General features: G+C 32.7%; 1 protein-coding gene across 1 annotated transcript; it reads left to right on the top strand.

The window, feature by feature from the left end:
• The first annotated feature begins 409 nt into the window (after positions 1-409).
• On the top strand, positions 410-16,816 carry LOC143075612 (uncharacterized). Its single transcript, XM_076251094.1, has 7 exons — positions 410-536; positions 3,427-3,526; positions 4,219-4,353; positions 5,215-9,759; positions 12,199-12,286; positions 14,800-14,975; positions 16,389-16,816. The coding sequence occupies exons 2-7, from the start codon at positions 3,469-3,471 to the stop codon at positions 16,391-16,393; spliced, it is 5,007 nt and encodes a 1,668-aa protein (XP_076107209.1). The 5' UTR covers positions 410-536; positions 3,427-3,468; the 3' UTR covers positions 16,394-16,816.
• The last annotated feature ends 9,697 nt before the right edge of the window (positions 16,817-26,513 follow it).

Below are 26,513 nucleotides of genomic sequence, written 5' to 3' on the forward strand. Positions count from 1 at the left end.
AGCAATAATAAATCAATCATAGTTTTTCATAATTTTTTAAGTACGGTTGAAAACCCATTACAGTTGTATATTATCTAAATACATATCTGTGGGTTTTTTTTCAAAACAATTTGTAGGTTTGTGAATGAAAAAGTTCTAAAAATCAGTTATAGTTGGGTCTTCCAAGTGCTCCACGTAGCCTCTTTCTTAATTATCAACATCTATTAAATCAGCAATCACTTTGTAGGTATTGATAAAAAGGTGTAGATTTTCCCTCGATACCTCTAATTCTTAACATTAACCCTCACCACAAAACCGTTCAAGGTATTATAACAATTTAATTGCATATTACCCAGTTTGGTCCTCATAAAGGATGGCCAATATAATAATGCATGAAGTCATGTAACCGTATAATTTTAAAATAAATCTAGTGAACGTTTACTTGCCATACCTTCCATTCGTATCAATTATAAAGAAGTTATTTAAGAAAAGATCAGATGTCAGATTGACATTTAAATAAGATGGACTACTACGCATTTAAAAGGTTTATAAAACAGGTTTGTGTCGTTATTTGTATTTATTGTTAGGTTATTTATACACAAATATTGCATAAAAAACATGAATCTAAATATTTACCTGTACTTCTGGAAACTTCGGTATCCGATTGTACATGCATATATTGAATCAAAATATGATAACAATTTACCCTCCGAATGTACATGCTCACATTGTATTTATGCTATGAAAGCAATGTACTTTCATTTTAATTATTATGGCCTTGGTAGGATGTACTCCCATTGAATAATTTTCTGTGTTTGTTTATGATTTTACGACATTTGAATTCGTCTTGCACAATATGAAAACATAAGCTATCATCCGTTCCTGTTCATTCACGATTAGTGCGTGTCTTTTAGTTTTCTGAAAAGGCGTAGTTTTAAGTAAACCTGAATTTAGATTAACAATAATTGCGTTGTTCCGTTTCCTACTTGCCTTCATGTTTATCGTAATAATGGTCATCATTTGATCATATTGATTCATATTTAATGTTACTTCATGATTAAGGACAGGTGCATCGTTTTACAAGTACAAATGATCATATGAAACACAACATCGCCTTATCAAAATTTGTTACACAAGTCATGTGAGATTTCATGTGAAGTCCGTTTACTTAAGCTCCTTATCATGCCCCTGTCGTAAGTCAGGAGCCTGCTGTTCAGTTGTTTGTGTTTTGATTCATATGTAGTTTTCGTTTCTCGCAAATACATCTTGAAGAACATATGCCTACAAAATATGCCTAATACAACATTATTACCCTATGCTGTTACATGATCTGATAGAACATATTCATTAGTTCAATCTATAATGGATCGGTCTGAATGAAATGTATTTCGAAATTGTAATTTCAATCTGAAATTGACCTTGAAAAATGCGGCAAAAACTTAAAATTTACATGAACGAGTTGTCAACCGAGTTCAATGCAGTCACTAGTCAGGTCACACATCTATACTATTAAACGAGAAGACCTCATTTTGTGTGTCGCTTCTCTTCTTTTCACAATAAAGGTACAGTGCATAGTCGCATTTGTCATCCATTCATATGACTATTCAGATTGAGTTATTTTGGGAGAAAAACGAGAAAAAAGGCATCCGGATATTGTCCCGTCATTGGACAAAATTTTAAGTCAGATTAGACTTCCGGTTTGCGTTTTTCTGTATACTTTGAACGAATAAAGTGTATTTTCAGAATTCTATCTGCTATCATTTTCAAGTTTACTATCCACGGCGGTCACAGAGTTTATTAAGGGTCTGTATACTATATCTATGACCACCATGGATCGATTAGAAAACTAAGAATTGAAAGTAAATACACTATATTTATATAGTAATGAACTCGGTAATGAATGTTCATAATATACAGATAAGCGCTAAAATTATTCATGTGAACTTTTGATACCTTTTCTGAAAATCTCCAGTCGTTAAAACTTTTACAAAATTCATTGATTACAAAAAAAAAGAAGATGTGGTATGATTGCCATGTTGACAACTCTCCACAAGAGACCAAAATGACACAGAAATTAACAATTATAGGTCAACGTACGGCCTTCAACAACGAGCAAAGCCCACACCGCATACTCAGCTTTAAAAGGCCCCGAAATAACAATGTAAAACAATCCAAACGAGAAAACTAGCGGCCTTATTTATGTTCAAAAAATGAACGAAAAACAAGTATGTAACACATAAACAAACGACAACTACTGAATTACAAGCTCCTTACTTAAATGTTCATAACATACTAAATGTATGTTCATATTGAAATTGATAGACAACCAAAAATTGGGAATTTTGGAAATAAAGGAGGAGGGATAAAAAAAACATTTTCCTGTCCCCAATAACCTATGACTTATGATACTTTTGCTGAAATTCTCCAGTCATTCAAAATTTTACAAAATTCTCCCAACAACACTTTACATACTTTAAACTACGCTCTGAATGCCCGCGATTTCGCGGGTGTGTTCTAGTATTACTTAACTATTGATCAAGTGTGTTCGGAGCAGTCTGTGACTTATTTGTTCAGTAGATGTATTCGGTTCCAGATAAAATCATGCCGAGAATAACAATGACGGTGTGGCATCACATTTCCAATAGGATTATAGATTAAACAGCTCGAAGCCTACCAACAAATCATGTTGAACTTGTGTGCTCCGGAAGGGTCAACAGGAAGGGTCCTGCTATACCACATACAACCATTGTGTTACTCTTTATGAATATCGTTGATGTGTCATGCTAATCATTGATTCGAATACGGTAAGAGTGCGAATCAAAATTGCATGTCTCATATCTAATCCTACGATATCATAACTTTCAAATAGAAAAAAAATATGAATCATCCAAGCTTGTTACCTTAGAGCTAATTTCCTTATGCATGTAGAGCAAGTCTTCGGTTATCTTACTTGTTTTTTTTTTTTTTTTTAATATTGTACTGTATTGATTGGGATAATTTTTTTTTAATCAAATTTAAACATTATATATACAGATTTGACCTGCCTGTATATATTGTTTGTTTGAAGATGGCATCCAAAATTACAAATTTTGAATAAACGTTTATACAAACTAAGCAGGCATCCCAATCAAAAGTTTCTACAAACATTAGGAAACTATTCGATTGTCGACAAAGTATAATAACAAAACTAATATGTTTAAAACGATTCAAGTTTTCATATTTAGATAAACAAAAGGATCCGATATGGGAACTAAATATCTAACCGAAACATGCACGTGCTAGCACAATTGCCACTCAGATTTCACGAGGAAAATTAAAATATGACTTTAAGCCGGCTTGATTAATTTTGATGTACATATTCAGTTATATGACATTTTCAGGTTTATATATTAAAACGCAATTATTATTTAAGATGATATTCCTTTTATGTTTATTTTGTAATTTTAGATAGGAAAATGAGATTGAGAGAACAATTTCTCTACAGAGACGATGAAAACAAACTTTCTATTGGTTGTTAGTGTATTATTGTTACTGGAATGCTTAGTAGGTAATGAGAAGATGATAACATATAGGTATTTTCAATAAATAAATGGTTACATTAGTTGACTAACTGCATGACAAGTAACATACACAGATTAAAAGGAATGAACTCTAAGAAATGAGAAGTTCATAATAAATTATAGTTTGATATGACTTAAGAAATTAAAAAAATAAAAATGTTATGCATCCAGCATAGAGACATGAGACGAGATAAAAGGGCAATCATTCATAAATTTACCTATGGGTCCCAATATTGTTTATGGATATTTCACTTCATTGGTAAGAATTACGAACTCAACCTATAGATGTTATATCATTTAATGTAACGATTCCATAATGATTACATTTTGTTCGCAGTTGAAAATGTAATGAAATTAAATATTATATCTACATGACTACAAAAAGAAGAAAAAACATTAATCTAAGATTAAGAGGTAACTGTTTTGTATCTACACAACTCAAGTGATATACTATGTTCTTATATTCTATTCAGGATTATATGATAACTTTTTTTTACATTTTTAATCTGATAACTAAAACCATAACTGACACGTGTTACAGCACAGATAGAGCTTAATTTTGTTGACATATTTAGTTTTCAATGTTGTTTTATAGGACTTTTATAACGGTTAGAATTATTGTCTAAATCTTGTAAATTACGTGTTTAAAAAATAAATATATATATTTTTGTCTTATAAGCTGAAGAATGTAGTTCAGATCAGTGGCAATGTAGGGTTGGAGCCTGTAAAGGTTGTGGCAATGGAACATGTATTAATAGAGCATTATTATGTGATGAAGACTTCAATTGTGTAGACATGTCTGATGAGGTTAATTGTGAGTAAATGAAAAACACTACATTATGTCACTATATGGCAATAATGGAAATGTTATCACATGTATCAATTCGTGAATTTTTAACACAAAATCACTTGGCGCACACGAAAAAAAAGCATAGAAATTGTGTCTTTGTTGTTTTCTTAATCGGAAATTCACAGTTGACGCCATTAAGAAGAAAAGTAGAGTTCCTTTTAAATATTTTCGAACATTTTATCGATAGTTTGATTTAGGAAAAAAAGATATGAATCAAGATACAAGTACAATGTTTGAAATGTGATTTTATCATGAAAAGTGACGTTCTGAAAATAAAGTTGTCACTTAACTGTGATCCTGTGTTCTCTTTTTCTATCTTTTATCACTGGTATACGGTTATCTATTATGTTTGTTAAATATCATTGCGAGACCCAGTATTATATGAGCTATCTCGGTTTTCTTGCAAAGCTTGTCTGAACGGTCTTATAACAGACAAAACAGCACTGAGATAAACAAATACATAATATTATAGACAAAAAACAAATGATTGTATAAGTTCATTATGAATTGTTACTGTGGAAAACAATAATTGGTCCGACTCAAAACAGTAAAAAATCAGTCCTGAATCAGGTCAAGTCAAGGCATAAAGACAGATACAAAGAATTCTGTATCTCTCAAATATTGATCATAATCAAGATTTCGTGTCCTTATATTTATACAGACCAGACACGAACCATCGTTACCGAATTACAGAAAAAATTCATAATAATCCAAACTGCAGTTGATAGTTTTTATACCCTAGAAACTACCTCTGAGTTTAGTTTAAAAAAATGCCAATTATATTACATCTGTCTGATATAAAATGATGTTATCTTTAAATTCAAGGTACAGTTACCATACCGTGTATTGAAGGTTTAAATTATCGATGTGATAATGGACAATGTGCAAATAGATGCAATAGAATCCAGGACTGTTTCGATGGTACCGATGAAGCCAATTGTACAACACAACCGATTACGGTATCGTCGATATCGTCTTCAACGTCGATAAATATAAGATTGTCCTCAATACTAACAAAAACATCATCAGTGCCAAGAAATAATACAGAGCCGTCGTTACCTACAGGGAAAACAGTCTCTTCGTTTCAATCAAACAAAACAGAAGTAACAACCACAGAATTGACATTTGAACCAAAAACATCTGAAGTGACAACAAAAACGACAACACTAGAATTGACAACCTTATTCACAACATCTGATTTGCCTTCAGTATCAACAACATCTGAAATGACAACAGAACCCACAACATCTAAGATGACAACAGAACCAACAACATCTGAGAAGACTACAGAACCAACAACATCTGAGATGACTACAGAGGCAACAACATCTGAGATGACTACAGTACAAACAACATCTGAGGTGACTACAAAACCAACAACACCTGAGCTGACTACAGAACCAACAACATCTGGTATGACTACAGTACCAACAACACCTGAGATGACAGCAGAACCAACAACATATAAGATGACAATAGAACCAACAACATCTGAAATGACTACAGAACCAACAACATCTGAGATGACAACAGAACCAACAACATCTGAGATGACAACAAAACCAACAACATTTGAGATGACAACAGAACCAACAACATTTGAGATGACTACAGAGCCAACAATATCTGAGATGATAACAGAGCCAACAAAATCTGAGATGACAAAAGAACCAACAACATTTGAGATGACAACAGTAACAACATCTGAGGTGACTACAAAAACAACAACACCTGAGCGGACTACAGAACCAACAACATCTGTGATGACTACAGTACCAACAACACCTGAAATTACAACCGTACCAACAACAGCTGAACTAACAACATCTGCGATTACAACAGTGCCAACAACATCTGAGATTACTACAGTACCAACAAAATCTGAGCTGACGTCGGTAAAAACAACATCTGAGATGACTACAGTACCAACAACATCTGAGATGACTACAGTACCGACAACAACTGAGATGACTACAGTACCAACAACATCTGAGATGACTACAGTACCAACAACATCTGAGATGACTTCAGTACAAACAACTTCAGAGATGAATTCAGTACAAACAACATCTGAGTTGACAACAGAACCAACAACATCTGAGATGACTACAGTACAAACAACATCTGAGATGACTACAGTACCAACAACATCTGAGATGACTACAGAACCAACAACATCTGAGATGATTACAGTACAAACAACATCTGAGATGACTACAGTACCAACAACATATGAGATGACAACAGTACCAAAAACATCTGAGATGACTACAGTACCGACAATTTCTGAGATGACTACAGTACCAACAACATCTGAATTGAAAACAGAACCAACAACATCTGATATTACTACAGTACCATTAACATCTCAGATGACTACAGTACAAACAACATCTGAGATGACTACAGTACCATCAACATCTGAGATGACTACAGTACCGACAACATCTGAAATGATTACAGTACAGACAACATCTGAGATGACTACAATACCAACAACACCGGAAATGACTACAGTACCAACAACATCTGAGGTGACAACAAAACCAACAACACTTGAGCTGACTACAGAATCAACAACATCTGAGATGACTACAGTACCAACAACACCTGAAATGACAACCGTACCAACAACACCTGAACCAACAACCTCTGAGATTGCAACAGTGCCAACAACATCTGAGATTACTACAGTACCAACAACATCTGAGATAACTTCAGTAAAAACAACATCTCAGATGACTACAGTACCAACATCATCTCAGATGACTACAGTACCAACAACATCTCATATGACTACAGTACCGAAAACATCTGAGATTACAACAGAACCAACAACATCTGAGATTACTACAGTACCAACATCATCTCAGATGACTACAGTACTAACAACATCTCAGATGACTACAGTAACAACACCATCTCAAATGACAACAGAACCAACAACATCTGAGATTACTACAGTACAAACAACATCTCAGATGACTACAGTACTAACAACATCAGAGGTGACAACAAAACCAACAACACTTGAGCTGACTACAGAACCAACAACATCTGAGATGACTACAGTACCAACAACACCTGAAATTATAACAGTATCAACAACACCTGAACCAACAACAGTGCCAACAACATCTGAGATTACAACAGTGCCAACAACATCTGAGATTACTACAGTACCAACAACATCTGAGATAACGTCAGTAAAAACAACATATCAGATGACTACAGTACCCACAACATCTAAGATGACTACAGTACCAACAACATCTCATATGACTACAGTACCAACAACATCTGAGATGACAACAGAACCAACAACATCTGAGATTACTACAGTACCAACATCATCTGAGATGACTACAGTACCAACAACATCTCATATGACTACAGTACCAACAACATCTCAGATGACAACAGAACCAACAACATCTGAGATTACTACAGTAATAACAACATCTCAGATGACTACAGTGCCCACAACATCTGAGGTGACAACAAAACCAACAACACTTGAGCTGACTACAGAACCAACAACATCTGAGATGACTACAGTACCAACAACACCTGAACCAACAACCTCTGAGATAACAACAGTGCCAACAACATCTGAGATTACAACAGTGCCAACAACATCTGAGATTACTACAGTACCAACAACATCTGAGATAACGTCAGTAAAAACAACATATCAGATGACTACAGTACCCACAACATCTAAGATGACTACAGTACCAACAACATCTCATATGACTACAGTACCAACAACATCTGAGATGACAACAGAACCAACAACATCTGAGATTACTACAGTACCAACATCATCTGAGATGACTACAGTACCAACAACATCTCATATGACTACAGTACCAACAACATCTCAGATGACAACAGAACCAACAACATCTGAGATTACTACAGTAATAACAACATCTCAGATGACTACAGTGCCCACAACATCTGAGGTGACAACAAAACCAACAACACTTGAGCTGACTACAGAACCAACAACATCTGAGATGACTACAGTACCAACAACACCTGAACCAACAACCTCTGAGATAACAACAGTGCCAACAACATCTGAGATTACAACAGTGCCAACAACATCTGCGATTACTACAGTACCAACAACATCTGAGATAACGTCAGTAAAATCAACATCTCAGATGACTACAGTACCAACAACATCTAAGATAACTACAGTACCAACAACATCTCATATGACTACAGTACCAACAACATCTGAGATGACAACAGAACCAACAACATCTGAGATTACTACAGTTCCAACATCATCTGAGATGACTACAGTACCAACAACATCTCATATGACTACAGTACCAACAACATCTCAGATGACAACAGAACCATCAACATCTGAGATTACTACAGTGCCAACAACATCTCAGATGACTACAGTGCCCACAACATCTGAGGTGACAACAAAACCAACAACACTTGAGCTGACTACAGAACCAACAACATCTGAGATGACTACAGTACCAACAGCACCTGAAATGACAACCGTACCAACAACACCTGAACCAACAACCTCTGAGATTACAACAGTGCCAACAACATCTGAGATTACAACAGTGCCAACAACATCTGAGATTACTACAGTACCAACAACATCTGAGATGACTTCGGTAAAAACAACATCTCAGATGACTACAGTACCAACAACATCTCAGATGACAACAGAACCAACAACATCTGAGATTACTACAGTACCAACATCATCTGAGATGACTATAGTACCAACAACATCTCAGATGACTACAGTAACAACAACATCTGAGATGACTACAGTACCAACAACATCTGAGATGACTACAGAACCAACAACATCTGAGATGACTCCGGTACCGACGACATCTGATATGACAACAGTACAAACAACATCTGAGATTACTACAGTACCAGCAACATCTAAGCTGACTTCAGTACCAACAACATCTGAGATGACAACAGTACCAAGAACATCTGAGATTACTACAGAACCATCAACATCTGAGATGACTACAGTACAAACAACATCTGAGATGACTACAGTACCAAGTCCTGAATTGACGAGAGAATCAACAACTCCCGAATTCACATCAGTCTCAAGAGCATCTGCACTGATTACAGAACCAATATTGCAAACTGATATATCAGTATCAAAGTCCGCCACAGAAACAACTGTAAAAATGACCGAGACTACAGTATCATCGTCACCGACAGAGACGAAATTATCAACGTCACCAACAGAGAAAACAGTATTAATGTCACAAGAAACAGTATCGACATCATCTGTAGAGACAACAGTAATGAACACCACACCGAAAGAAGGGATTCTTCCAGACGAGAGAAGTAACCCAGGTAAAGCTTATATATGTCGTGTACATTTTATTATTTTGTACAGGTTATTACCTGTACAAAAACTTTGCAAGAGTAATTACTTGTACAAATATAATTGTACGAGTAATTACCTGTACAGTTTTTGTTGATAAAAAGATAATAACTTGTACAACTCCCTATGTTTTTTATTTGTTTCTTCCTTCTATCTGCTTTTTAAGTAATAACTAAAGCAAACATGACACTTTGAGCATATTGGGTTGAACAACTAGGTGCCACTAAAATACGGACTACTGGTACAAAGTGACATAGTCATTGAACGGAATAAATAAAATGAAACTCTTCCAATTATTTTGATTTTGTCAATGTAGGGATATATTCAATTGTTCTCTGACTTTGTGTTTTAATTATAATTATTTATTTACTTCCTTTTTTTTCTTAATCATTCAGACCAGTGTCAGTTATTCTCGTGTGTTCATAAAATCAAATTTTTAGAATTCAAATTTAGTTCTGTAAATTAAATACTCACCTTCATAAATTAAGATATCAGTCCACTCGCTGCATTATTCAACTGAAAACCAGCCAGAAATAGAACGACGACCCCGTGACAACCTCTTCCACCTAACACCTGCACGTCCTAAGCCTTCATCATTTGTTCCTTGAAATGCCAGGCACTAAGGAGAACAAAGGGAATGGGGAGGGACCTCTGATTTATAAATCTGTAATTCTGTAAGAAACTAGTAAGTTTTCAACTCCCTCAGGCAAATTTGGCTTTGAAGATGAATTTGGCTATTTATTTTAGGTATTTTTGACATATAGCTGTTCAACAGTTTCGATACTTATACATCTTTGGATTTTAAATGTTTTGCTCTGAGCGTTCCTGATAAAGGTAAATCCAGAAAAGCGCTTCGGACACAAGAAATTATTAAACGTGTTGTTTTCATTTTTTTTTGTGAAGGTGAGTATTTAATTTACAAAACTAAATTTTAATTAAACAAAAATGATTTTTATTACATTAAATACCTCACCTTTATAAATTTAGATAACAGAATGTAACATAGCTCTGAATCCCCCTCACTAGGAGGAGGAAAAACAACCTGTTGAGCAGCAACATAAGGCACTAAAGAATAGAAGTTATCACAATGAAGAGGCATGTACCGTAAACAAATGGTTATAATAGGCACTATCTGACCTCCAAAAACCAGTTGACATGATTTCCGACATAGAGGAGGAATTGAAAATGTTCCAAGAAGTGGCCAAGGCTCTTACTTCATGTGCTTTAAGTTGATACTTAACTAAAACGTCATAAGAAGCAGACTTATAAGTATACATGACAGTATTGCAAATCCAGGTAGAAAAGGTTTTAGCAGAAATGTTAGACATTCCTTTTAATAAGAATGGTCTTGCATAGACCCCTCTGAATTTTGTGCAAGATCTTTGGAAGAAGACGAAAAGGAGGAACATGTAACTGAACATTCCCTTTCAAGATGTGGTCATAATGTACAAATTGGCTACCATATTAATCAAATAGAAATTTCTAAAATGTTTCAAGTTTATACTGATGCACTTATTATAAATTATTTTTATAGGAAAAGTTTTGTTGTGGTCAAGAAATAGGCCAAGGTAGAATAATGGTTTGTACAAGTTATTATCTTTTTCTCAATAAAAATTGGACAAGTAATTATTTGTACAATTGTATTTGTACAAGTTATAACTTGTATGATGGCATCATACAAGTAATTATTTATACAAAATGTTTGTACAAGTAATAACCTGTACAAAATAATAACATGTACACGACATATATATTTTGTATTTTACTTTACGTTACGAAAAGCCCGAAAACACTGTGAATGTAATATTGGATTAATTTTAAATATTTTCTATCCATCTAGTAGTTTTGCTTATAGATCTGCTGAAAGAACTTTATTTATTTTTTTCAACAAGGAGTTTTCGAATCTTTTCCTTAACACATTTCGAAAGATTATATTTTTCGAGTAATTGGCCTTTACAAGTGAGTATTAAGCTAATTGTCAAACAAAACAAAATTGTATAAGCTTTTTTTTTAGATTAAAGAGTTTTATTAATGTCACATAAGACGTAGTATTTAAAATTCTATAGCATAATTTATGCTAAGATCATCAAAAAAAAAACTTAAAGCAAAATAAATTCTGTGGTGATGTACTAGTACATGAATCCAAATTACAAAATTACAAAATGCGTCAAATGTCTTATAGTCAATGAAATTTAAAAACAAATTATGATTGAATCTGCTTTGCCTGCCTTACATCTGTATCGCTGAAATCCAAACGTCTGAACACTCTCTAACTACATTTGTACGTCAGTGTTGGCATGACAAAAAACAAAAAAAGTATAAATTCATATTAACATGATATTTTAGAAAATTTTCTTTTTAAATATTATCATTTTTGTACATTTAATTCTTATTCTATATTCTTGCAGATACTATTTTCTTGTATATTTCTATCCCAATACTTTGTGTGTTGTTTATACTGCTAGTGTTTGTGTTGAAACAGAAGACAAAAATGAGGTGAGTGTATAACATACTATGTCCATGATGTAAGAAATAGATTGTCCAATTTGAATTGAATGGTTCTTTTCTTATGTAGTGTAATGTTTTTATATCATTTTCTTCAGTGTTCATCATTTTATAAATATCAAAAACATCCTGCGTACATGTAGTAACCATATGCACTAATGATGTTGAACACGGCAAACTAGTTTATTTCTGTTTTCCGCAAATACATTAATTTTATGTTCAGGTCAATAAAATAATTTGGTCTAACATAGAATTGAACTGAAAATGACAAAATTCAAATGATATCAACTGCGTTCGTTTTGATGAGTGGAGGAACGTAAGCGTCGGATAAAAAAAACCAGAAGTCCTTATTTTTTTGGTAAAAGATGTGAACAAATGAACCTTTTACTGTTAATCTGTAAACTTACATTGTTCCCAGCACCCTCTATTTGCATTCGCATCTTTCTCCGTTTTAGATCGTAGATTTCTAAATGGTGAAATTACCAAGTCTCGCATATTGTGACAATTTTCACCGAAGCTGGATACGCTTGTATTCGTTGGTAATCAATGCATAATTAGAAGGGCTTACTGTGTGAACGTACTGGAAAATCTATGATAGAATTGATGCCAACCCTTCTGCTTACATTTTTCTTGATTGGCAATATCTAAAATGAATTTGAGAGTTTTAACATTTGTAAATCATAGTTTTCTTTTATTTAAAATTAGACTGCTTTGGTTTCAATTACAAGACTGTCAGAACCGAAATAATTGTAAAGTTAATATTTATACATCACCTTAAAAATGATGACTTTCAACATGTGTGCACATTTTAAATCCTTCAAACGTGCATTTCAGAGTGTTGGATGAACGCTTCGTCAGACTTTCACAAGTACTACCAACAAGAACAATTTCGTATTCAATGAGCAGACCAAAATTGACGAGTAGAAACATGTGAAACGTGCCAAGCACGAAAATTCGTACCTTCTTGTTTATTGTAAATGTAGGGAAATATGATAATCCATAAAGACAATTGAAAAGTTGATTTTGCACGTTTTTTTTTTTTTTACATATACACATGGAAAAAAGTATCGCAACACCAAATTGAAATTCAAATTAAAAAAACACTTTTTATTTTTTTGTTAAATAATTTGTTGAAATAGAACTAATTAAACATTATTTAAATATCACCTGAGTTTAATCAATTAATATCGACTCTATTAGTTCGTATCCGCACATGCAGCTACTGTACTCGTAAACACTAAAACCGATATTTTTATCCTCATTGTTTTCAATACTTAAAATAACCAAGTTTATAAAATTATGTTGTTGACACCTTGTAATTGGTCATCCACAACTCATAACTGGAGCAAGATAGCAGATATCAAGCATAAGGAAAGCAGGTATGTCGCTGTGATAATTGCACGTATTATTGGTCATCACCATTCCACTATAAGTCGTTTTGAGGATAAAAATCAGGCAAGAAACGATGTTAAAGACCTTCCGAGGTCAAGACAAACCCCTATAACATTTGCTAGGGAAAATAAAGCATAATGAAGATTGATCAGAAGGAAACCCATTGCAAACAATACAATCCTAAAAAGAGAATGATGATCATACAGGAGCCTTTAAACAAGAACTGTTCGAGATCGGCTCATCGGCACTGGTTATCGTGCGATAATACCATTTCGGGGACCTTTGCCTACGAACAGACATACAGATTCCCGTATCCAATATAGTGCATAGCTCGCCAAAGTTGGAAATTAGCGTTGTGGAGGAAGATCCATTGTTCCAATGGAATTCGGTTTATCTTCCTTGGCCCAATCGTAGCCCGAATGTGAACCATATCGAGCATATATGGGACACTATTGGGCGTAAAGTGCATGAAAGGACACCCCAGTTCAAACAAGTCATGAAATAAACAATACCATTCGTCAAGAATGGTTGCTGCTAGCTTAGCAACAAATTAGTCGACTTATGGCAGGAATCAGAAGACGTTAAGATGCGGTTATCCGTTTGAATGGAGGCTGCGCACAAAGTACTAATTCTTTGGCGTATAACGATCAACCATGATGTGAACAATCATCGAAAGATTAATTTTGAAAAGTCTGACATTGTAAAGTTCGACTACAGTAAAAGTTGTAAAATGCATTTTTTTTATAAAAAACACTTCATTTTGTTATAAAAATTTTGGTTAGATAAAACTTTTTTTTTCATACATTTTTTGTTCGTTTTAAAACCAATGTTATCATTAACTACGTTTCAATATTATTTTACAAATATTTTATCATATTCCATCCAAAATAAGAGACTGATTTTTCAAATTTTAAAAAATCAAGGTGTTGCAATACTTTTTTCCATGTGTTTATATTGGTGTTATTTTCGTGTGACAGGAAATGCGCAAATTCAATTTAATTTGTATACATCTGTGTGACATCGAAAGAAATTCAGAAGCTAAAAGCATCTTTGACTGCGTATATACATATATGAAAATCTTAATGGGTTTTTTATTTACATCCATATTGCAGAAAAAATAAAAGCTTTTATTCTATGGAAAGAAATGGACTTAGTACAATGTCGATCAGAACCAATGAATCAGTTGAAGCATTCCCTGCAGAGAATGTCCTTATGACTAGTGATCTTCCACACCACGAAACACTTTCCTTTCAGAAAATTGTCACATTTTATAATCCTGAATGCGAATGTAAGTGAATAAGTATTATTATGAATACATCAAATTCGGTAATAAATGAAATACACAAATAAGTCAATCAACCAAAAATCGATATCAAACATGAAAAACATGTGGTTTTTTTTTTCGTTTGTTCCTATAATGCATCAACTGATATTTTTGAGATATGGTCAACGAAGATGTATTTGAATGAGAATGCATAGAAACAGCTGTTTATAAACAAATCTATTCCTTAAGTTTTGTACTTCATTACCGACATAAGTCGATGAAACGGAAAGAATACATAATTCACAAACTTAACGAAATCGTTACCACACAAAACTGACCATTAAGAATGATTTTCTTTATTGAATTGTTGATGTTGTGTAAATGGTTCAATATTTTCGACACCTTTAATCTGACATAAATAGCCAAATTAAAAGCATTGCTTGCACACAGCTATGCATATGCATGGAACTTTATATATTAGTTTGGTTTTTTTAAAAGGTCAAAGTTGATTTTATTGTACCCACTGTCCGACTTCAAGATTCATTTTAGGGATTCATCAAAAATACCTAGAAACCATTGATTGTAATTTATAAGAACGCATACGAAAAAAGTAAATTCCCAAAAATACAAAATTCCGGAGAAAATTCAAAACAAAAAGTTCCTAATTAAATAGCAAAATCAAAAGCTCAACGCATAAAACGAATGGATATTAAATTGTCATATTCCTGACGTGGTACAGGCATTGTCGAATGTATAAAATGGTGGATTGTACCTGGTTTTATAGCTATCTAAATATCTCACTTGTAAAACACTTGCATCAACTTACAGGTTGGGTTTCAACAGGTTTGACTGTATATTATATTGACAATGATGTGTGAACAAAAAAAAAACAGACAACTAATTTAGAAATATGACGAGACGTTTTTTTTACATACCCTATGGTTCATCAACTTACTGCTCAGATACTGATTTCGTTTTACAAGTATGAGTAGGAGTATGAGTATGAGTATCTCGTTTGTCATAGATTCTGGTACTTGTGCGAAATCCACATCCAACCATTGAATCAAACTACTACACTTTAGTGCTACAGGTCATACCGATAAACATAATGTACTTTAATTGCTATTCGAATATTATCTTGTATACTAAACAATTAAAACTCCTTCATATCATTAGTTGTTACACTTGAATTCCTGCGTCTTCTGCATGTTGTAATAGAGGTTTCAAGTCGATATTTTCTCACATAAGCAGTTTATGGATACGTTAATACAATCTACATGATCTATGCTCTGTGTTTAATTTAAGCTAGTTTTAATGATATAATTACATTGAAAATAATTATAACTAGAAAACAGTAATGTTGTTCATGTATCAAACTATTAAAGACAATATACAGTGGAAGTTACATGTCAACAAAACCCTTTTATTCCTTTACAGCATAGAGTATTGTCGTACTGGTATTCTGTCACCGGTATTCGTTCATGCTTAATTGGAGTCGAGATATTCAGATGTGTGTGCATATGTTTTATCTGTCAGCAGAACATCATGATTATGGATAGTTAATATTTCGACAATGGTTTCCGAAAGTGAAGACGAACAAAACTGAAATTTTGAACCTACCATAGCAGATGAATGTCTTGGTCAAGCATACGAGTAACAGTGCCATTTGTGTACAATTTAAAGTTAGCAAAACAAAGGTTATACTTGCTTATTAAATTATGAACGGTAAATTTTAGGAAAACAGGTGGAATATTATTTCCGTACAAAAAAGGCTACTGAGTGATTTGATAATGCCATCGGAGTCTTGTACTTAAGTAATAAAGCATTTAACACATGTTTACCAATATTAAATAATGTATCTTCAGTTTTTTTTTATTTTTAAGATAATAATCTTGACTGCTTAAAAATAGGTTAAATGTATAAAAACTGCAGACAAACTAATAAAATATATGTAGTTGAATCACGCCATATATGTTTATGTGCCTCTCTCATTTATTCGTTATTTTTGTTAATACTTTTTTTTATGTTTTCCTAGTTGTTGTCAATACTTCGATATTTCTGATTCTCGAACACATTTGTGAGGAAATACATAGTGCGTTAGATGGACAAGACTCTTATGTCAGCGTCCTAAAAATTTCAATACCTTTTACTTTGTATGTGACGTCGCTACAGTATGAACAACGTCCATCAATAAATATTCTCGTAACATTTAACGCCCCCATTTTCCTCTCTTTAAAAATAGATTAAAGCAACAAAGCTTGCGTTTGACTATAGTGGTTATTTTTCAATGACTTGTACGATAGATTATGCAATCATAATTAAGATGAGAATGGAAATTGGGAATGTGTCAAAGAGAAAAACACCAGATCAAAGAGCGGAAAACATCCGAAGGCCACCAATAGGTCTTCGATACAGCGAGAAAATATTGTATCTAGAGGCGTATTTCAGCTGGCACCTAACAAAATGTATACTAGGTCAATACTAATAGACGTCATACTAATTTCCAAAATATATCAAAGCAACGTTAATTAAAAATGATACAGGATTAACAAAGGACAGAGTCTCCTGACTTGGGATCGGCACAAATATACGGAGGGGTTAAACATGTTTTTTTAAATCGCAACCCTATATCGCTAGACAATGTAGAAAACACAAACATACAGCATTGCGCACAGTAAAACGCAGTTTAAAAGACGTCCGACTCCGATGCCAGAATAGGTAACGAAAAAAACTAAACAAAATGACGATGAGACATATATAATCAGAGGACTACTAGCACTTACTGACAAGCGAGCTCCAGACCTCAATTAAACTGATAAAGATGTTATATATTTATCTTATGAATATCAATCACTGTTCTCCCCGTTGGGGGCTAAGTATCACACCATCATAAAGTATGTGAGAAGAACATAACCCGTATCATGCCAACAGCTGGTTTTAGAATAAATGTGTTTATCGTGGTTTAAGCGTCACCTTCACAAACTGTTCGACCCCACCTGCGACATGTTTTTGCAGTCTTGTATCTACAAATACTAGAATCTGCATTTTCGGATAGTTTACCGAATGGGATATTATTTTCACTTAGCGTGGATTGGCATGGCGTGTAAAGCGTAAATAACAGTCGAGGTATATTGTCGACGCGTCCGAATACCAGAAAAAAAGTGAATTAGAAGACATGTGATTTTGTTTATATTGTTAACTTTTCAAACCTGGTATTGTTATTTGATGGCGTACGTGTGGTTTATTTCTACATATCAAGTTGTCATCGTCCGTAGCAATTTTCCATTGTACCAAGATATTTCAAAATAAAGTGTTGTCTAACATGTACAGAAGCTATACTACCACAGAAACAATATGCTATTTGAAAAAAAATGTTGCGTTGTTGACTAGTTTAGCCAAAATATTTACAATTTGTACATATGTAAATATTTGTATCGTATCAATCTTTAGTTGTCTAAAAGAATATGCCTGTAGGTAGATATCACATCAGGGGAAATGAATCAAATTGAAATTATTTGTTTCGAACATTAAAGTTAGTTTAAACTTAATTTTAACAATAGTGATCACTTAAGCGGTATCAACAACGTAGTAAAATAAGATACTAGTCGTGTGGTCAACTATTGATTTCTTACTTTTCACAATTAATAGAATTTAGCTTAATTTGAAAACCATTTTAATAACATTATCTTCACATATTATGTAAATATACTGTTTATTAGTACAAACCATGACAAGAAACAATGTGTTTAATTTTTTCTATAAGTCAGTGTTACAAAATGCAATTATACTAATAATAGTTCACAAACGGTACCAGGCTGAGACTGATATTGATACGCTTGGTGCGTTTATCAGGATTGAATCAAATTACATAACCTCAAGTCTTTATATTGTCGTCCTGATCATTGTAAAGACGTTGTCATTGGACGCATATGCGGTCATAAATGTTATATTTTATTAATGAATACATATACTTTTTGCATACCTTCTAATTGTTGTCACCAAATAAAAAGTATAGATTCTTATGAAGCATTCATGCATTAAAATTATATATAGTTGGCTTACACTGGAAGAAACGTGTTAACTTTTTTCCTTTGTTACAATTCTGTAAAACTTATTTATATATTTCTGTTGCACTTAAAAATAACTTAATGGATGTTCTTTAGGCAGATATTTTGAAGACACCTTTAATCTTTGTATCCATAGAAAGGCAAATACATCAATGATATGAGGTTTCAAACAGTATCAACAGTATATTTAACTTCTTCATCAAGAATATTTATTCATATAATAATAGATATTGCTTAATTAGGCGTATTTCTCAAAATCATGACTGGCCTTGAGATTGATTTGAGTACCATTATATATTATTTGTTTTTATTTCTAAAAAACCTGTTGATACAAAGTAAAGATAAACAGAAAAACGCAATTATAGAAAAGAAAAAAAAATTGTTCCAAGTCATGCATATGACAGTTGTTGTCCATTCTTTTGATGTATTTCATCATTTAATTTTGCCACTTGATTAGGGAGTTTCCGTTTTGAATTGTCCTCAGATTTCTTTTGTGATTTTACTTTTTTAAACATATTTGTTAAAATAAATATAACATAATATTACCTGCATGTTATTATTAATTTGTTGATTTAACGATTTGATGGAAAATCCATTTACATATTAGTTATTGTTTTAAGTTGAAATAAATTCTATAAGTTGCACTTTTCAAATACAGCTCTTTCTCAAACCACGCCTCTTTTGGGGAATATATGATATTCATAGATATTTGTTTTTTTCCTACTGGTTCCCAGTTATGATCTCTTTGTTTCACCTTATGGAGACACAACTTGGGAATGTTACCAGTGAATAAACAAATTCATATTGGTCATGTTGACATCTGTGGTAATCCTAAACTCTAGGTCGGGGTAGTTAAGAAATTCAGTATTAGTTTTAACTCTTTCAAGTTCCGGGCATATACACGTTGAAAATATGCCGCACAGCCCTATATTTTGACTTTTGAAAAAATTAGAAGTGCATACAAACATTCCATTCTAGAATATAATTTTTCAAATTTCATTATAAAAGTAGTACAGTTGTAGCCGTAAAAGCAGTTCCTATCGTAAATTGCATTTTCGATATTTACAGAAATGCAACCTTTAGCTCTGGCAGAATATAAGAAAAATAACTAGACTTGAATACCAGAACATGCAAGATAATATTGTGTGTTTTTCTACTATTTTTTACATTTTTCATCCGTATAGAATAGTCATTTCGTTACATAAAGAACTTCATCACCTAATCCACTTTTGAAAATAGCGAACATTTATGTAATTGCTTTCCATTGTCAGAAACAATCCAGTTTAAAACTAGTAATCAAATATAAGTGTTGCTAAATTAATTGAACTGATCGGAGACAATTCATCAGGAATAAATGAAAACAAGAACCAAGTCAACAACGATTAAATAATGTGTCCGAATAATATTCTAATTTTAAATCTAAAAACAATGATACTAATCATGCTAATCATTGTAAATATTACCCTTATAATCCTTTTTTTCAACTTTAACACGTTTAACGTACAAAATCTACAGAAATAAGTTTTGTGCTAGCTTCTATAGAAAGCGGCAATGACAATGCGTGCATGGGTCCACAATTGGATTTTGCCCTTGACGTCGATTTTGACGATTTACTCAACAAAATTGAGTAAATGTATTTATTGTCAGTTATATTTCAATAGCATGAAAGTTAATGAATTACCATGAAAGAAACTGGTTAGCTTACATATTAATATATCCCAATATCTCTTTTCTCACATGCATGTAACATTTTAAGAATTTTGATGTAAAACAAATAAGATAAGGCACCGGTAGGGACTTCACAAATCATAATTTAAGACGAGGTCAGTTGTAAAACGAAAAAGCAAACAGTCACCGAATCACTAAATAGAAAAAATAACATTATGAATTTTAACAAATCCCGGAACCCAGGATGTTAACCATGGTGTTTTGTAAGTATCAACATTTCCTGCTTTACTAGTGAATCCTACCAAGATAACTCTTAAAATTATAAGGCATATTTTGAAGCCATAAATCATCACTTAATTCTTCATTTAGTCATCTATACAAAATGTATCTACATTTCATATGTTTAATAAGAGAAAGCTTTTTTGGGGGAATTGAAACAGGGCTTTCCTTGCTTCATGTAAGAGCATTAACAGACAACACAAAATTAAAAACAAAAAAGCAAGACAAATAAAAGTAATATCCAGAAGTCATTTAACACTGACTGTTATATGAGTATAGCATCAGGTCATACAACTAGGACCTAATTTTAATAGTTACATATCGCTGATCCTACTTATAATAATAAGGTCAGAACTTGAACTCATTAAAAGAGTTACTTGTTGATGTGTTGGGTTTAATCATTAATGAATATCTGTTTTTGCTCATCTTAAGGATATATTTAAGTGAAATTAAAATAACCAAGAATTCAAAATTGATACTATAAGTTAATAGAGCATAAGTACAGGAACAAAATATGCTAAAACTAAAGGAGTAAGTTCGGTAAGTGCCAAATTTGGCCCCAATTATAAAGTTCATGGTTACAAGACAATAATTGTTTTAAGTTGCCTTAAAGACATGTGAAAAAGTTAAACAGAGCTGTTTTTGTCAAAGTTTAATTCTAACACAACGATTTTTACATTACAAAATGGTCAAGATAAGGGATTTTGGTGAAATTTGACAAAATCAGCGGGATTTCAACCAAATAAAGGACCAGGAAACATAGAGCGCAGGCGTCGACAAGCTTAATATTCAAATAAGACATGTTAAATGTCTTCACAAACATTATTTTAAAAGATCTTTGTTGTCGACGTATGCGCTATATGTTTCCTGTCAAATAATCTTTGGAAATTTACCTATTTTCATTGATTTTTTCGTGAAAAATCAATATGATTACAACTTGTGACGTCATAATGAAACGCAGAAACGTAAAATTTTAAACAAAATGGCTTATATCCTATCTAGTCAATGTATTAGCTATAATTTATCGTGATATTGGTCAATAAATCCGAATTTGAAATTTATGCTAAAAAAGTGGGCCATTTTAGGACCTTATCGAACATACTCCTTTGTCAAAGAGACACAAATGGTCACGTTTCAAAAAAATGAAAAATCTGCAATTTCAATATTACATTTTGACACAAACATATTGGTGGCCTCACATATAAAAAATCAGCTCAACATCTGGAGGCGTATAGAAAAAAAGAATGTATAACTGTAATTTTTAACAATTTTCAAAGTTGTAAACCCTTAATTTTGGCAAAAAATTAGCGGAGTGGAACGAAACTTAAACTTGATCTGTATCACATCATGAGTAACTCCCATACCAAAAATTAGCACACTATTTGAAAGCGTTTAGAAAAAAGTCCGTATAACTGTGATGTTAAACATTTATCAAAGTCCATAACCGGTAATTTCGGCAAAAATTAACCGAGCGGACCAAAACTTAAAGTTGATCTGTAACTCATCTTGGTTAAATAACATGCCAAAAATCATCCCAATATCTGAAAGCGTTTAGAAAAAAAAAGTCCGTATAACTGTGATTTTCAACAATTTATCAAAGTCCAAAGCCCGTAATTTCAACAAAATTAGCGGAGCGGGATAAAACTTAAACTTGATCTGTTTCTCATCATAGTTACCAAATCAATACCAAAAATCAGCCCAATGTCTGAAGTCGTTTAGAAAAAAATATTGATAGGTCATGGAGCTTCTTTTCGAGATATTTCATTTTTTAAGAATACGGCGGGAAAAGGCTGACTCTCACTTATACCTTATACTTGCATGGGAATTATTTGGCTTCCAATCAAAAGAAATAAAAATCAGGAATGTGCTAAAATTTGGGGAAATAATTTTTTATGAGCTACTTAGTCTTGCATCAAAAAATAAATGGGTGTTATGAGGCATTTTTTTTTAACATTATATCCTATGAAAAAAAACCAAGGAGTTCGAACATTTGACATAATTCCAAAACCTCACTTCAGTACGTACATTTTAAAATAGTTTCTGAACCAATACAAGTAAATTTACTAATCCGTTTGTTGTTTTAAAACCAACTGTGAAAATTTGAAATACACGTGTATTAATAAGAACAAAAGCATGATAAAGCATAATAGAAGAGAAACAATCAAAATATTGACAAAAAGAAACAAAACAGCATACAAATTAGAACACTAAACACAAAAGCAACAACAATCCTGTTAAAATCTACACGAAAACTGCAGGTGCTTTCAAAGGGTTAACAATCACCGCCAAATTAATGGTGTTCAACGGGATGCCCGTGACATTTAACATATTATATTTTGATTATTTTCTTTTTATTGTTATACAATTTCATCAACTCGAAACAACATAATCCTATTCGATAAATATCAATTTGAAGTTCAATTTTCTTACTATTCCAATGGATTTCATCATTTCATATCAAATCTTGTACGTCATATATCAGATTGTTTTTTTACATAATAACTAAGATATTTTGTGTAACGGTTATTCAATGTGTTAAATAGAGAATAATACATGGCAAAATCCGTATCATATGTCGTATCATCCCGAGATATTGGTCGAGGGTGATACGGCATGTGATACGGATTTTGCCATGTATTATACGCTTTATCATATATTTCAACAGAAGAGTATTATATTATATGAACTGTTTTCTGATCCCGATAGATTAGCACTGGGTTACCTTCAGTTCTGCTTTTGTCTTGGTTCAAAGCCTTAAAATAACTGCTTATACAAAGCACCTGGGTTACCTTACCATTTGCCTGCTGCTGTTTTAAAAAAATTTTGTTTATTATTGTATTTATTTGAGTGTTTTGTATTTTTTATAGTTGCATTTAGTGTGCCAAAAAATATGCAAACTTGATGTTCGTGACGTCACATACAATATGAAAACTTGACGTTCGTGACGTTACATACCAAACAATGACGTCGTTCAAAAAAATGACCTATTTTGAGGAAATTTTTTCTTAAGCAAAAAAAAAAAACAAAAAACTTTATGTAAAAAAAAAAAAAAAAAAAAAAGGTATGCGATACGGGTTTTACCATGCGATACGGGGTATGCGATACGGATTTGGCTATGCGATACGGGGTATGCGATACAGGGTAGGTGATACAGACTGGAAAAACAACCTTTATTAGATATACAAAATAGCTGTATTTTGTACTAAATATATGATAAACAAAAATACAAGTCAAGGGTTTTGTTTTGATATACACGAATGCGGATCTCGTTTAATATATTTTTACTATCAGCAGTTTGTAAAACAATGACTGATGAAATTCAATATATTAAAAAAAAACATAGTTATGTTTAAATGCATCATCTTGACCAAATACGACCAAACCTAAGCAATCTACACGATTTGCTCGAAAACCAATAGCACAGTTCATCTCCTGTAAAATATACGTAACAAAGTATTTTACACACGTCAATATATCACATGCACCCTACTGCTTATCGCATTATGTTTTGAAATCTGTTTACATTTTAGATGGGCATGACTTGCAACACTACAGCTAAGGAAATTACAAATGATACACGGCTTATGTTTATTTAACATTACATTCAGCTGCTTTATTAGACTGTCAAATACTGTATCAAATAATCCTGTCTTTGGTATAGTCACTCCACATGCAATACGATATAGATGTTATTTCGTTCGTAACATGTAAGCCACGATACAGAAACATTATATCCGAAGGATTTTACGTTCTCTTTATTGTGAACATAAAATTGAATTTAAACAGTCGAATATATATATATGCATTGGATAAACTGGTGATGTCTGAACAAGAAATGAAAAAAAATACAATGGTCAATAAGAATTACAGACATGATTACAGAGATTGTAATCAAGGGTTTTCGGCAAGGTCAATGAAGAATATGACGGAATTTTATATTCATAAACTGCATAACATAGTGTTAATGGGTAATGATATATTGACTCACAACACGTTCGTTAATCTTTGACAAAATATGTGCAGTTTGGTAACATTTGCACCATTGTAACGTATGGATATTCGTCAATTTCAAAAGTGACTCACTGCATTCTAATGTTTTTCAACAATCGAACAAATTTGTTAAGTACCGTTACTGGATCCAACATGGAAAATATTTCCGTGAGGTTATTACTAGCGAATGTTTTATTTATTGCTGGAAGATTATATACTGATATGTTGTATCTTCGTAGTACTAATGCATTATTTTTGGCTAGTTGTCTTATCTTTCATGTCTATAGCTGCCGGGTACATGTATGTAATGAGACAGTTAGAAACAGGGAATGTAAAAGACGACAAAAGAAAACACGAAGACTCCTTACATTTCGCTTAAGTCTGCCACTTATGTTAGCCTTTTCCGGTGTGTTGTAAGATTAGCTACAAGTCCAACATGTCGCGCCGAAGTATTGTGTAAATGTTTGTTTCCCTACGTCATATGTTTCAAATAGGATATAGCTCATAGGTCCAATTCGTTTGTCTATTTTTATAATTTTTTTACATTTTGTTGCTGGAATCATATTTGCTTAGAGGCACTAGAAAAAGGCAAGGACTATACGAAAAACTCAGTTTTTCAAACAGGTAAATGTGTACATACGTCTTCGTTTTATTGCCGTCTTGTTATGAATCATGGAATTACTTGGCGGACGCCTTCATTCAGAGGTCACGAATGATATATTTGTTACTGGTAATAGTTTACAAGGCCTAGCTTATCTCGCCACAAAGAAAGTGTGAAACAATTTAAGGACGAGAACCGAGCTTGTCAAAAACTTTTATATTCTATATTCTCAATTATAAAATGTTTTCCAACGTTATATAGATACATGCATGTAGACTTTTTAGATGATGATTGTAGCCTGTTTATGTAATAAGTCACAGACATTTTCATAACAAAAATTTGTATGCTCAATTTGTGTTTCTATATACTGTTAAAAGACAAAAGTAATTTCAAATCGATGTGGAAATCTCGTAAATTTATAAATACGAGACAAGTCATTTGAAAAATATCAAAAACTGAGGTTATCGTTTGAACTCCAAAAGGATGGAACCAGCTGCGTCATGGTGTAACAGTTTAATATTTGCAAAACCTGGTGATTCTGCGTGTTTAAAGCTATAGATATACATGTTACGACATAAGGGTAAGTACTCAGCGTGTCTAAGATTTGTTTTATAATTAATAAGTAAATGATGTCCTCATTTATTTTGAAAGATATTTTCTGATGAAGCTATACTTTAACACAGATGTTTGCATATATTTATGATATAGACATTAAACGTATAATCAATGTGAAGTAAGTTAAGCGAAAACACACAATTTGAAAAAACAAAACACAATAGCAATGATTATGTATAAGATCACATCTGAACCGGCCTTACAACATAATTACATTATGTATGCATTGTTCTAAATCATTCATTATATTGTAATCCTTTATATGGTTAAATGAAAGCAGATTTCAATATAAAAATTATTTAATCTAGAAAATCTAGAGTTAAGCGGAAAGTGGGACCGAAC

Source organism: Mytilus galloprovincialis, chromosome 5 (genome assembly GCF_965363235.1).
Source record: "Mytilus galloprovincialis chromosome 5, xbMytGall1.hap1.1, whole genome shotgun sequence".
NCBI classification, from domain to species: domain Eukaryota; kingdom Metazoa; phylum Mollusca; class Bivalvia; order Mytilida; family Mytilidae; genus Mytilus; species Mytilus galloprovincialis.

What these genes read in the sequence shown, in the direction of transcription:
- LOC143075612 (XM_076251094.1), top strand. Translation starts at nt 3,469, where the DNA reads ATGAAAACAAACTTTCTATTGGTTGTTAGTGTATTATTGTTACTGGAA. An exon ending in GTTACTGGAATGCTTAGTAG is followed by an intron (nt 3,527 to 4,218) that starts GTAATGAGAAGA and finishes TTGTCTTATAAG; the next exon opens with CTGAAGAATGTAGTTCAGAT. An exon ending in AAACAGAAGACAAAAATGAG is followed by an intron (nt 12,287 to 14,799) that starts GTGAGTGTATAA and finishes TCCATATTGCAG; the next exon opens with AAAAAATAAAAGCTTTTATT.